This window comes from Phaenicophaeus curvirostris, chromosome 9 (assembly GCF_032191515.1).
Source record: "Phaenicophaeus curvirostris isolate KB17595 chromosome 9, BPBGC_Pcur_1.0, whole genome shotgun sequence".
Lineage (NCBI taxonomy): Eukaryota > Metazoa > Chordata > Aves > Cuculiformes > Cuculidae > Phaenicophaeus > Phaenicophaeus curvirostris.
In genome coordinates, this window is record NC_091400.1 from 25310227 (window position 1) to 25324178 (window position 13952).

The following is a 13952-nucleotide window of genomic DNA, read 5'->3' on the forward strand; positions in this document are numbered from 1 at the left end:
AAACTGTGTTGTGGATTTGACTTTTGATTTTCAATTATTTCAGATTTAAAAGTGTTAACTTATGCAATTCTTCACTTCAACTTACTTACAAGGAACTTCAACCAAATCCAGTTAAAAGTAACAGTTCTCCCTAGACAATGAGATTTGAATCCTCCTGAGGTCACTTGAAGTTGGGCATGAAAAATAAAGGAAAATGGTTTTGAAATATGGCAACTTTTGTCTTATTACTGTGCTTGATAAATAATGATTAATCATTTCTCCAAAATGACATTTTCTTCAGTAGCCAAACTAGGTAAAAAATGTTTCATCACAAGCTTCTGGATGCACACTATTGTAGATTTGATACACTAGGTTTTATTTAGTATTTTTTTCTTTTTCATTGCAGAGTGCTGGCCATTGCAGACATCACAGATGTAGTATGTTATGGTTGCTTTCTTCTAGAATCTGTTAACCTATGTGGAATTGTTCTTTGTTTTCCCCCCCCAAAGTTTTGATTGCATCAGTAAATTATGCACCTCTGGAAGCACTTTCTTTTGCCTTTTTTTATCTGTCTTTTGTCCTTCGAAGTCACTTAATTTAACTATATTTAAATTTCTTCATCTATTTGAGACTATTTCCTAAATCTGTTTCCACAACCCCAAAAGGATGTCCCTTTTTGTTGCAGTGGTGCTGTCCAATCTCAAGGGCTTTTTGTAACTCCAGTGATGTCAATATGCTGTGATGGGGAGGGATTGCTAGGGGTCAAAGGAGAGAGAAGCCTGGGTGAGGGATGGTGGATCCGCTTTTGGCACAATCTTGAGTACTCTGCTTTTTCACCGAGTTCCTCTATGAATTTCTTTCAGATCAATTAATGAGAAGTTCTGCCAAAGGACACATGAATAGATGTCTGATTGGCAAAATCACTCTGCACCTAGAATGCCCATCAGAACTGTCATGACTCAATTTTCAAAATAACTCTTCACATTGAACTCTAAAACCTTTTAGAGTTTTAGTCACTCCTGTTTCTTTAGTTCCTAGATGCTGACCTTCTGAAAAACCCTGTACTTCTGTGTCTCAGGGCTCTCTCCTGAGTGATGTCCCATTTGTTCGGCTTTCACTGATTTCAGGTTTGAGCTGTATAGGAGAATGCAGCATCCACTGTGCAATTCTGTGCATACACAGATGAATTTCATTGATATTCAGGGATCGCTAGTCAGTGCTGACAGATGTAATGAGATAATACTTTCAGAAGTGACGCTAGCTTCGTTTGCTTTTCTGCTTTTGAGTTTCAATTGCACAATACCATTAAGTAGTAATGTATTTTGTACTTTGTTTTTAGACACAGTGGTTGCTTGGTTTGGGTTTTTTTTAAGTTGTGAAACCAAAGACATACTTCAATATGTAAGAGTTTTGCAGCAAGCAAGCGATTATCTAATAGCACTTGCTCTTTTGCTAACAATGCACTAGTGGCTTTAAAATAATATACTTCTAAAGACGTGGGTTACTACTGTGTTGCAATTTCAAACTCAAAACATTTGGAAAATGTCAACAACATTTATTTCTGGAACAAGGTCACACTTCAAGAATTAATTTTGGAGTCACTGACATGGAGTATGTGCCAATTTTAGGAAAGATGAACATCTCTCTTTAATTTCTTGTATGTTTCTGGAGCTTGAGCTTTTTTTTTTTTCCTAAGTATTTGTGGATACAGTGCTGTGCTTTGCTGATATAGGGAGAAGAGCAGTCTGTTCAAGGATGTGGTGGTTTGTATCTGCAGAGAGATATTTCCTGGGAATGTGCTTTTTGACTTAATATCACATGAGCTTTCTTATGTAATCTTCTGAATTAAACTCCAAGGAAAAACATCCGGACCATCTCTCACTGGTAACAATTTCAGCTACATCCACAATCTGGCTTGGAAGCCAACTAAAGTGAATGACAGTGTTCTGATATATCTGCTTCTTTATCTGTTTGTTGCTAAATTGAAGTGATTTGTTCATTTGAATCTGAAGGATAATAGACAATCTCCCAAGTATTCCCATATCTGTAGCACAGTTTTGCTTTATATCATGATGGAATCAAGCTTTTCAGTGTTATTGCATTAAATAAAATTTTATCTGGCACAGAATGGCTAAGGGGTGGCTGCTTGAATAGTCAGCGCTCAGAACTCAATTGCTAGTTAATACAAAACTGTCTCTGTAAAAGTAATAAGATATTTCTCATATTTTCATTTAGGTTTTGGTTTTAATCAAAGATAAATGCAAGCAAAAAGTTTAGAAGAGGAACTCTGTTGCTGTTTTAAAAAATAAAGTTGTAATTTGTAAATACCTTCAGGGTTTTGCCCTGAATTCAGTAAGCCCAGCAGTCTCCCATGGCTAAAGCCAGCTAGTGTTTAGTTAGCACTGACAAGGGAAGATCGCTGCTTTGCATTAAAAATCGGTGTCTCCAGTGTTTACTTTACAAATATTGGCAACTGAAGGAGTTACCCTCAGCTAAGGCCAAGTCACAACAAACACTTGCAAGGAACATTTAAGTATTTAGTGAATATCTTACTAGGGCTTGGTACCTTCTTCCCCTGCCCGCCTTTTCTTTAATTCTTAAAGCACAGAAATAAAAATTTTAGGTTGTATGTTTTCAAGATTCAGGGTATAGTAAGGAAATAAAGTAATATATGAACTGTTCTGTGTGTTATTTTCACCTTTTTGCAAGACCTTTTCTACTAGGACTACCGCATAATTCTAAAATATCAGGAGAAAAGCACTATTTGATCCTATAACAACTGCAGTGGGAAGCCTGATTATCATAGAATCATAGAATGGTTTGGGTCAGAAAGGGACCTTGAAGTTCATCCAGTTCCAACCCCCCCTGTCATGGGCAGGGACACCTCTTGCTGGTTCAGGTTGCTCAAATCCCCATCCAACCTGGCCTAGAACACGCAATCATTGTAAATATTTTGCTATTGACTTCACTGAAGATAAAATGTAACTCTGTATTAAATGACAATTTCTATTACATTCTTCATGGAATGGAATACTGATACAAAAATATATTGTAAAATATGTTGGGGGGCTGTTGAAAGCTTTTTTACTGGAGTTGCAAGTCCAGTTGTTTGTAATTGGTTTTTTTGGTAGTGCATTGAAAAACGGGATCAGTGATTTCAAGTAAGCCTCTCACTTTTTTTTTTTGGTGCCTAAGTCTGTGGCTGTCAGGGGAATGATCAGTTGTAAATGGGTAATAAGATAAAAAAGATAATTTGTATTTTGATACTGAATCTATAAAGCAGGTGATACCCATTAGTAGTCAAAATGTGCAGTATTTTTAAAAGGCCTTTCAGTGTGTAAGCTCTGGCATTAAACGAAGTGTGGTGTCTTAAATATTGCTCCTTTGTAATGCACTACCAAGTTTACACCCCTGTGTTAATAAGTGAATGTTATTTGCTAGCTACAAAATTTGAATTCCTTTCCACTAGTGACTTCAGAGAAGCTAAGCAGGGTCTTTTCAGCTGTTCTTCTAGATAATATTTTTCATTCTCTCTATTGCAGCTAGGGTTTTTTTGTCTGAGAAAAGTGTTTACAATGAGGTCTCTGCATTGTGGGTATCATTTAAAGCCGGCATGTACAAGTTTTTTTATTTGAGATGTACCCAGTGAAAAAAGTTTCTGAAGTCAGAATGCTGCGAAACAGATGTAATGGGTGGGAATAGTTCCTGCTGCTGAAGTCTGTGCAGAAACAGCTGCCATGAATGCTAGTTTCCCAGGATATTTGCAGTCTTGCATTCTCTCTTTTCCTGCAGTTGTCCTTTGCAATTACAGGTTTATTAGTATCAGAACATAAGACTGGAAACAATGAGTCTGGTAGCTTTGAAGGAAGAGGTAGCATTTATAGTATCCATCATATGCCTTGAAGATCATTCAATAATTTAGCTATAATGGGTCATCCTGTGCTGGTATAAACATCCTGAAATAGATTAAGGAGGCAAGAATACAAAGCCGCTAACGCTTCTTCAGGCTAAGATTTAGACCTTAAATACCAAAATCTGAAAACATCCTACTGAATTTTTTTCAACGTTCCTAAATGAGTGCATTTTTTTTAACCAACTCCCTGCTTCTAAATAAAAGATCTTGAAGCCTTCCTTTGAAATGTGACCTGGATTCTTGTTCATTTGCTTAAAGAGTGAGATCTGAGGCTTGGCAGTGCTATATCCATTTTTAGAGTATGGGAATCATGCATAAAGCTTGGCTGATAAAATGAGGCAAGAAAAACAGAGCAAAAGTGCCTAGAAATTCTTTATTCCAATTTAGTTGGAAAGATTCCAGAAGAAATCAATAACCCCTGCTGATTTTGCATGAAACTTATGGACACTTGACAATTAAAACAAAAAAAATCCTTAAGGGATTATGGGTTATTGCTATTGATGTACTGAATTCAAGGACAACCAAATGCTCAATAGAAGTTCCCTTTTGCTGCCTACAAATGTTTGGGACTGTTACCCATGTTCGAAGACTAGAAATAAATGAAAAGGCTGTACTAGCGATTTAGTGAATGCATAGGTTTCATCAAATTTTTATAACAACAAAAATAAAATCGAACTTCACAGTAGAGTGGTGGATACTCATCAGACTTCTGAAGCTACGAAGGACAGTTCCACCATGGGAAAATCAATTCAGTATTTGATTAGGAGTCCAAAAGTATCAGGGGGCTAAGGAGCAAAATGAAATAATAGGATTTATTATTTATTAGAAAAAAAGTCCAGAAACCTACATAGTCTCTACAGTGTTTGCTATTGTTTTGTTCTTTCTGTATTTCTGTTCAGAACAAGTTTTTAGATATAGTTTTTTCAATATTTAATGAAGCTATAACAAGAGTTTGTTTCATTGTGATTGCAACATGAAATAATAGGAAGATTGTAGCCTTTCAGAAAACTCGCATATCTTGTATGTGAGTATATCCAAAAGAAAATACCAGACTGCCCTAGGGATACTGTGGATATCAATTAATAACACAGCTTTTGCGCTTTTGAATATTAGTGGATGGCCTTCGTAGCCAAGATGCCTGGTCTTTGCAGACTGTAGATCAGCTGCGCATAGACAGATGTTTCCGTGTGCATCAACCTGCTTAGACTTGCACAAATATTTCCAAGTCAGAGAAGACTGTAACTGAAACCTGACTTTTAATGAAACTGGATTAGTTTTGAAAAAAACAAAGCTAACAGATGATTGTTAACTTTTCTACCTAAGGAGTGCTTTCCAAGGCTGTCATTAGAAGCTGTCAACATTGTTGCCTACAACTGTTGTTCCTAGTTTGAAAGACCAGAGACAGAGATCGAAGCTATGTAGGAAAAAATTGAAATCATGTCCAAGTGGTGAAGGTGATGTATCACAGCTAGTGCTTGTTTATAAGTAGAAGAGACGGAGCTTTGAGGGGCAGAGCACCCCCATATCAATCCTCTGGAAGTGTAGGAAACTCCAGTTCTGGAAGGCTGGCTTGCTGCAGTGGCTGCCCATAGTTTAACAATTTACCAGTAGAGAAGTCCAATTACTTGGGTGATTTGTGTTAGTGCTCAAGTAAATTAAGCTATGATATAGCTGTTACCTTCAGTGGTATTTTAGCCAGTATAAAATGCCGCACACTCAATTTTAGCTCTGCTCTGCCACTGCCAAATTGGCAAACTTTCTACTGTGGGTTTTAAAGATTAAATCATCTTGAATAATATTGAACAGAGAAGTTATTAAATTAAAAGGAACAAAACCTCTGAAGAATATATTTAATCTAAAACTTTAAAATGCTGACCTTGCCAAGGTGTTTTTGAATTAATTATGGTAGGAGTATCCTGCACTTCAAACACTGCTCTGAGGATTCAGTGCATCACTACCTCAAAGCCAAGCTGTGTGAAGTTGTGTGTCTCCTTAGTTTTGCTCTTCTCCTTTGGGGACGTCTCAGATTACTTTGGTCTATATAATGCAACTACCGTCACAAAGGTATTTTTACAGATTGTTTTTTTCAGAGCAGACTGACAAATAGAAGTGTTCTATTCTGTAAAGACATATCAAGTTGAGTTTTCACTCATCGAACAGTTTTAGTTACCCTTTGTAATTATTACAAGTGCTTTCAAATAACATTATCTTCAGTTTTTCTTATTTATTAGGGATAGAAATGTCATATTTGATTACTGTTGTTTGAGTATTTACCTAAGCAAATTTTAAATGGTCGTTTATGTTCTCCTGTGCAAAATTGACCTTAAAAGGTGACTGGGCTTCTTTTTTCCTACCTGAAGATGTTTTTGTTACATAAAACCTGATCATTCTCTAAATGTCAACAGAGATGTGCTAGTCAATGTTTGCATTTACAACACAAAGCATTTGCGTTCCATTTCCAAAATTCATTTTGATTCATTTCACTTCAGGGTGTGTTTTCAGTTATCAAAAATATAGTAGTTTTTATGTAGCCTGCACCTTTTTTTTGAGAGCTGCTACTTGGGGAAATGGCAGGAGCTTTCATTCTGAATCTGCAAAAACATTTGATGGGAGACTGTTGGAATTGATTGCCAGGTTGTTTTTTGGTTTTTTTTTCTGATTCTCCACTGAAAACTTTGAACTAATTTTTTTTTCTTAGTTGAAAAAAAAGTGTTTTGTACAAAGATTAGGATGTGGATTTTCCTTTTATTTTCAAGCGGATTTTATTAATTTTCCTTCACTTTGTCTGGAGAAAAAGGAACTCACTGTATTGGTATTCAACTTTGGTTTTAGCTTGGTGGGTATTTACTTTCTATGGAGTTATAAGCAAAAAGCAAGTTAAAGCATGTACGTAATTTTGACGTTGCAGAGTTCCACGTGTATTAAGCACGGCTTCATTCCTTTGACAGCAGGAAAAAGAATATTTTGTATTGGTCTGTATGATACATAATGAAATATTCTCTTATCATTTTAATATCTATTAGTATATTAGATCCTGGTCCTTGTCCTCACAAGGTGATTAGGAATTTAAACATGGAGAACGAAGATTATTTATGAAGAATGTCTCTATAGAAATGTAATGTGAAAATTGCACTTCATTAGAAAGATACTTGCCTTAGTGAGGCAGATTAAGATATCTGCCAGTCAGTCATCTTCCTCTGAAAATATCACTTTATTGTTGATTTAATCTAACTGGATTGGAAAGATTCAAGGGGCGTTTTGGGAGGCAGGAATGCTATCTTATCTGGACATACTGTCAGCCTCTTGCAAACTGCGTTATTCCAAAGTTAGAGCCAACAGCCCAAACTGTACTCAGTGTTTTGAACTGTATTGCAGAGGTGATTGAATGGACCTATAGAAGTCTACAGGTCATGTATCTGAAATGACGCAATCTGTGGTGTATTGCTTGTGTTTAAATTCTGGACCAGTTTTTGTGATGGTGAATCAAAAAAGCATTGTCTTTAGTTCTTTGGCTTTGTTTTTTGTTTCGTTGTTGTGGTTTTATCAGGTGCTTTTAAGGTTGTTATTAAATTACTACTTTTGCTCATTTTTAATTTAAAGAAGTAGTGTATTTTATTTGAAACCATATTTCAGTATGTTAATATGGAGATGTCATTTTGGTTATGGAATACAAAATAACAGTGTTTATATTTTAGAAGTGATACTTGGGGATTTAGTGGAAGTGACTGGAATTATGCTCAGCTTTTCTGCATTAGCTTGTTTTTCTGCTAATATTTTGTAATATAAGATTCATTGCAAATGGTATTGCAGTCACATTGAAGTTGGCTTTCCCTGTGCTTTTTTTTTCCCTGTTAATTAGTTTGTCTTGGTCAGTTGATGCCGCTGAGACCAATTTGATCAAATTTATTTAATGTATAGTTTAAGAACATCCAGTATTTAGCTTTACAGCGTTTCTTTCCTCTTTTTGTTTTCTCCATAGATACTACAACGTATTCCACTGAGCGATCTGAGCACTTTAAGCCATGCAAAGACAAGGATCTTGCATATTGTCTCAATGAAGGGGAATGCTTTGTGATTGAAACTTTGACAGGATCACATAAACACTGCCGGTAAGTTATTTGTGAAGAAGCTGCAAGAAAAGTCTCTTGTCCAGGGAAGATATTATATAAAAAGAACCCACAAAATGCATTTGGGTTTTGAATGTTATAAAGCAATGGAATCTGTGTAGTTATGTTCCTCAAAGCTGATGTTTTTGTGTTTTTTTTTTTTTTTTGCTTGTCTCTAATATTTACAAATAGAGATATGGAAATACAAAAAGCAACATTTTGGTTACTTCTATAGCTAAGAAAAATCTCCAATACTCTGTTTTGATATCATATAAATGAGTAAGGATTAATGTTTTGTTTTGGTGATTTTACATATTAAAATCTTATGTTCCTCTACACACAAGCATTCCTTTAATTTGGATACTCAATGTAAAGCCTTGATAATAGCTGTATGCATTGTTAATTGAGAGAGAGAGAAAGAGTTGTTTAAGAGAAGTTTAATTACTGAACTACTGTTAACGTCTATGACCATCTCAAATGTATTAAAAAGAATATCAGAAAGGAAAACCAGATATACATATTCTACATCTAGCGGCCAGTAAAAGGGGAGTGATTATGCAGAAGGAATACTGTAACAGCTTCGTAAAGATGAGAATAAAGAAAATTCTGAACTATTCAAACAACCTTTTAGATAGAAGTGGTACAAAACGAAAACCTGTACTTTTGATGTTTTAATTTACTCGTAAGATATTGTGTTTGGCATACACAAGGTGTATCTAAGATGTCTATATACCCAAATTCTAAACTGAACATGTAAATACACAGATATCTTTAATATAAATAAAAAAACTCACCTGAGATGCTTAAAAGATTTTCTGAATGATTTGGGACTTAAGCTGCTAAATATCACTGAAACTAGGGGAGGAAAAAGTCACAAAATCATATCTGCCATGTTTTGAAAGGGGAGACGTGGATTTAATGACAGGTGAAAATCTGCTTATCATCAGAAGAATATTCCTAAGATTTTATATTTAGTGCTATGTAGGGAATTTTTTTTTTACCATTCATTTCTATATGCTTAAATGACCAGTCATTTCTTGCTTATTAGATTAAATACTATGAGTCATTAATCATGGAAAAATAGAAGAAAAAAAAAAATCCAGGTTATTTTTTCTGAAAGCAGGTTTGAGTTTTTCAGTCTTTCATGGAATTGTCATGAGCTGTTAAGAAGAGAATTGTATCACTCAAATATTTAAGTGTTTTTCATTGTCGGAATATTCCAGCTGGACTAAACTGATAGAAATTACTAGCAGGGAGAAATGGATATATATGAGAGGTTTTGACTAGAGTAGTAGACTATTACCTAATTTCATTGAACAGTCAGTTTTATTAAACTGTATGGTTTAAACTTTTAAATATTTGCAGGAGTATATCTCATGAGAGAGCTGTGGTGGGTTTTTTTTTTTTTACTTTCAAGATCTTTCCTGTTGTCTGCCTTTGCCAAATTCTCGTATATTTGCTGTGATTCTCATGGTGCAGTCTGATAATGGTTAGAAGCTTTTCCATACAAGCTTTTCCTCTTAACTAAACAAGCCAGAGTTTTGAGTATTCATTCCTTCCAGCGGAGTGATATTCTTTCATCACCATCTCTTATGTTATTCTTCCATAGGGGAATACAGGTCTCCTTGTGACTCTGTTAGCTCCTGTGTGTAACAGATTTGCATTGCTTGTACGAGTTTCAGGCATTGACTCATTCTCTGGGAATTAAACATCTGCTTATTTCGGTGGGTACTTTGAAGTGTGCAACATGAAAAGACATTTATAAGGCAATAAAAATTCTTATAGCAAGAGAAGACACTTTTTAAAATTTAAAAAGTGATTAAGCTAGTTATAATGGCTTGTTTAATTCTGTAAGGAGCTTCAAAACTGCAAGCAGCCGCTTGTTCAGAGCCACTTTTAAAATACTAATATGTATGTCAGTAATTAAGAGAAGTCTTTTAATTTGACCTTCCAATACTGTATCTTAACCTTGGAAATAGGCTGTATTTCTCCTTGTCAGGTTCAGTGCTGTAATGAGTGGGATGCAGGTGTTTTTCTCTGTGTAGCCTAGAATTGTGCTCTGAAATAGCTAGAATGTACACATACAGAAAAAATACAATATTGATGTACTGGATTTGTCCTTAACTAGGAGAAAAAAAAAAAAAGTAATTTTCCTTGAGAATGAAGGGGTTATGGAATTCCCAATGCAATTAGAAGAATTATTTGAATACAGAATTATGAAGGCTTAGAGAGTGAAATGATACTTTGTTCTTAGAATCAAGCTGCATTGTGTGTTCTCATTGGGAGTTTGATTTTGCATCTGTTCTGGGAACAGAGCACCAGTGTACTGAAATGGGAATTTGCCATGTGGAACAGCTGCGGATAGAAGACCTTGGTGTGGCAAAAAAACTTTCATCCCACTTTGTCAGGTCTAAAGAGTGTTAGTAGATGATATCCTAAGGCAGTTATGCAGTTGTTCTTGTGTGTAGGTGTTTATGGACTAATATACTGATGATTGTTAAAGAGGAAAAAAAAAAAAAGAGATTCCATAGCAATTAATAAATATTTGAATTGCATCCCAGGCCTCTTCCATGTCCTCAGGAACCATACTCTCAGTGCAAACAGGCTCAGCTGGCGGTTCTGGCACCTTTCAGTTGACATGACTTGTCATTCTCTTGGTGGGCAATAGGAGGAGATGAGCTCACATTGAACTCCAGTAATGATGCCAACAGCTGGATGCTGTAGAACAGTGGCTTGAGAACTGTTCTGTTCTGTGAGCTACCTGCCTTATCTAGTTTGAACCTGACATCATGGAGAGTAAGGCTGGCCTGCACCCATAGGGAAAGGCAAGAGGTCGTGTTGCTGGAGACTGCTCGTAATACAGTAAATGAGGAGATCTGAAGCAGCTCTCCTCATGCTTCCATTTTTGTCCACCTACAGAGGAGATGCGCTGACATCATGGGATTTATTTTTTTTTTTTTTTAGCTTAGTGAAGAAGAAGAGCTAAAAATATTTAGGGATGGTTATAGTTTCAAATTCTATAGTTCCGTTTTTGTATGAACTTCCACAATTTACTGTCTCTTGGTGAAAACTTCTGGGGATGAAAACTGGCAGAGTTCTCCCATGTGGTTAGCTGACAAACAAGATACATTAGATGTTGTTGGTGCTATTTTAAAGGTGTGACTTCAGTGTTTATTTATATGAATGATTTAATACAAGTTTGTTTTAAGGATAGGGTAGGTCAACAGTAGAAAAAGTTAATTTAGCTTCTCCATATGTTGAATTTTTTTTGTGTTGCATTCTTGAGAATTAAAGCTGAATGGCAAGGCTGCTTTTGAGAGTTACACTAAACAAATCACATATGCAGTCAACACTAACACATCATTGTTTAACTGGGTATTACATAATGTAGGCTGTGAAGAAGAATTTAGGCTTTGCACAATTTCATTTTGAGGACACTATCTCATGTCAGTCTGGGTTTTTGGGGTTGGGGTTTTTTTGGCATAGGTTCTACATTTTTGTGTTCCAGTTTTAGTCCTTTCATTTTCTTCTGATTGCCCTTTTTAAGTCTGGAAAACAATGGATGGATGAATGGCTAAGACTGTTCAGGAGAGAAGAGGATTGTGCTGTTAAATTTCTTTTCTCAAAGAAGCCATTAAGAATATTATGTATGCACAGAAAGAAGAAAGCAGCGTAAAACCTGAATAAGTTTTCTAACAACAGAGAGAAAGAATAGACTTATAAACGCTCAGTAAACGAAACACCATTCTCAGTTAACCAAATTGCAGCAGATGTACGTATGTATTCACAGAACACTACTGTGGTTACTATCTCAAGAGTTTTTGGATTTCATAGGACAATCTACTTTTTATGCAGTCATCTTGTTCTGATTAATTTTGAGCTTGATTATCTTGGTTTTATGCATAAAAATTTCCGTTTTTACTCTTGGTTGATTGAAAAATGATGCCAGTGTTGCACAGCTTTATTTGAAATCTATTCTGAGATGAGAAAGATTGCACTCCCTATTAAAATGAAAGTCCAATTTGGATACCTGTTTATATATATTGTCAGGTTTTATCGTGAGTCTTTTGCATAGTAGTACCTGTAATCCAGGCATAGCCCTGGCTGTCAGTAAAAATGGGAGAAAGGGATAAACTGAATTGGCTTTCAGAACACTTCTGAGAATGGCATGTGGTATGGGCACTTAACTATAAGTCAAAAATCCTAAAAAGATACAAATATTTTCCTGGTTTAGTGGCTTTTGTAGTCTGACCTAGGTATTTTAAAATACCAGATACTCCATTTTGTGTGCTCCCCCCATCTTCTATTACAGTGGCAATCCTCCAGAGCACTTCCAACACTTAATTTAAAGCCAGCCCAGTAAATTGTTCACTATTGAATAGCATTTAATAACTAAAATATTTAATTGATGTCACAATATTAGAAGTCTGGTTTGATCAAAATTAATCCGTTGCATTAAGCAAACAGCATAACATGTGACTGTAAGAATTTAAAGGAGGAAGAAAGCTATACTTAAAATTTAGGATACTTTCCATGTCAGGGGCAATCAACAGACCTCCTGTTGTGAAAATTATTGGCTTATGAGCATAGTTGTAGTGCATAGCTAGATTAAATTTGTGTGGTTGGATGCATCATTAGCTGGAAATGTGGCCATTTTTACTTTTATGTTTACAAAAGCTGAGATGAACTTGAGATACCACATTAGGTAGCTCCAAGCTGTTGTTAAGCAGCTGTATTTTAATATAGATATCGCATTGCATTATTATTGCATCACCTGCTTATTCAGCAGTGCTTTCACAACTTGTAGCTGCCTTCAGCAGTGAGGTTGTTTCTTTTTGCTCAAATGAAATAGCTTTTGTGCCTAAAGCATTGTGACTGTGCTACTTTTCAAATCTCAGGCTTGTAAGAAGTCAGGAAACAGAAATTTTGGCCAAGAAGTCTGTCATGTGGACTGCACATCCCAAGGGTCTAATCAGCTTGGCTGTTTTCATATATTCAGGACAGTGTTGGTAAACAACAAATAAGTGAAAGCTTTTATTTCTTCAAGCATTATTAATAAAAAAATCTAGAGTTTGACAACTTTTCCCTTTTGTGCTGGAAAACGTCATGCTTTTCTTATCTAGTTTTAGGTATTTCCTTTCCCTCATACAAAAAATACCCAAACAAAATCCACCGCCAAGTCCAAACTACTTCTCTGCATTCTCTTTAAAGCTCGTGCCAATGAAAATACAGGGAGAAGTTGTATGACTTTGCTGTCAAATACCTATTTTATCGTTTCGAACCTTTTAAAATATGAACCTGAAGGCAAGTGGTTTCTAACCCTCAAAATGAAAACTTACGAAGTCCAAGACATCTTTTTTTTTCTTTTTTTTTTCTTTTTTTCTTTTTTCTTTTTTTCCTTTCTTTTTCTTTTTTTTCTTTTTTTTTTCTTTTTTTTTTCTTTTTTTTTTCTTTTTTTTTTCTTTTTTTTTTTCAAAGCCAAACTGTTGGCTTGTTAGCTAGGTATTGTAATTTTTTTGGTATTGCCCAATTTTACGTGTTTTTTTCCATTTAATCTGAAATTTTCTGTAATCAACATATAGAATTTGTACTTTTTTGATTAAGATTAGTTAATCTGAATCAAAACTAAATAGTTTTGTTCAAATGCTGAACTTCACCTTCATAAGAACAATACTTTTTCAGTTATCACCACACTACTTCTAATAGTCCTCTAAAATTAAACCCCTTCAAATCTGATATTATGGTATAAGAATTCAATAAATGACAAATATTTTTTAAATGTAAAGATTGAGTCTTTTAACATCTTCTGCTGGTGAAATAGTGCAAGAACGTATATGATATGCACACCAAACACAGCTGTATTCAATAACACTTGATTCATGTTTCTGTAATTTAACATTCAGAAGATAGAGGCTCTCAAGAAAGCTTCTTGTCAAAGTATTTTAATTATTGAT

The 13952-nt window shown here is 35.2% G+C and overlaps 1 protein-coding gene across 2 annotated transcripts in view; it reads left to right on the forward strand.

Annotated features, from left to right (window-relative positions):
* The window catches only part of NRG3 (neuregulin 3), a 390074-nt gene that overhangs the window by 152721 nt on the left and 223401 nt on the right, over positions 1-13952 (forward strand). For both annotated transcript variants that reach the window (XM_069863204.1, XM_069863205.1), the window contains exon 2: positions 7872-8001. In XM_069863204.1, the coding sequence (XP_069719305.1) occupies positions 7872-8001 (130 nt within the window). The remainder of the gene's footprint in view (positions 1-7871; positions 8002-13952) is intronic.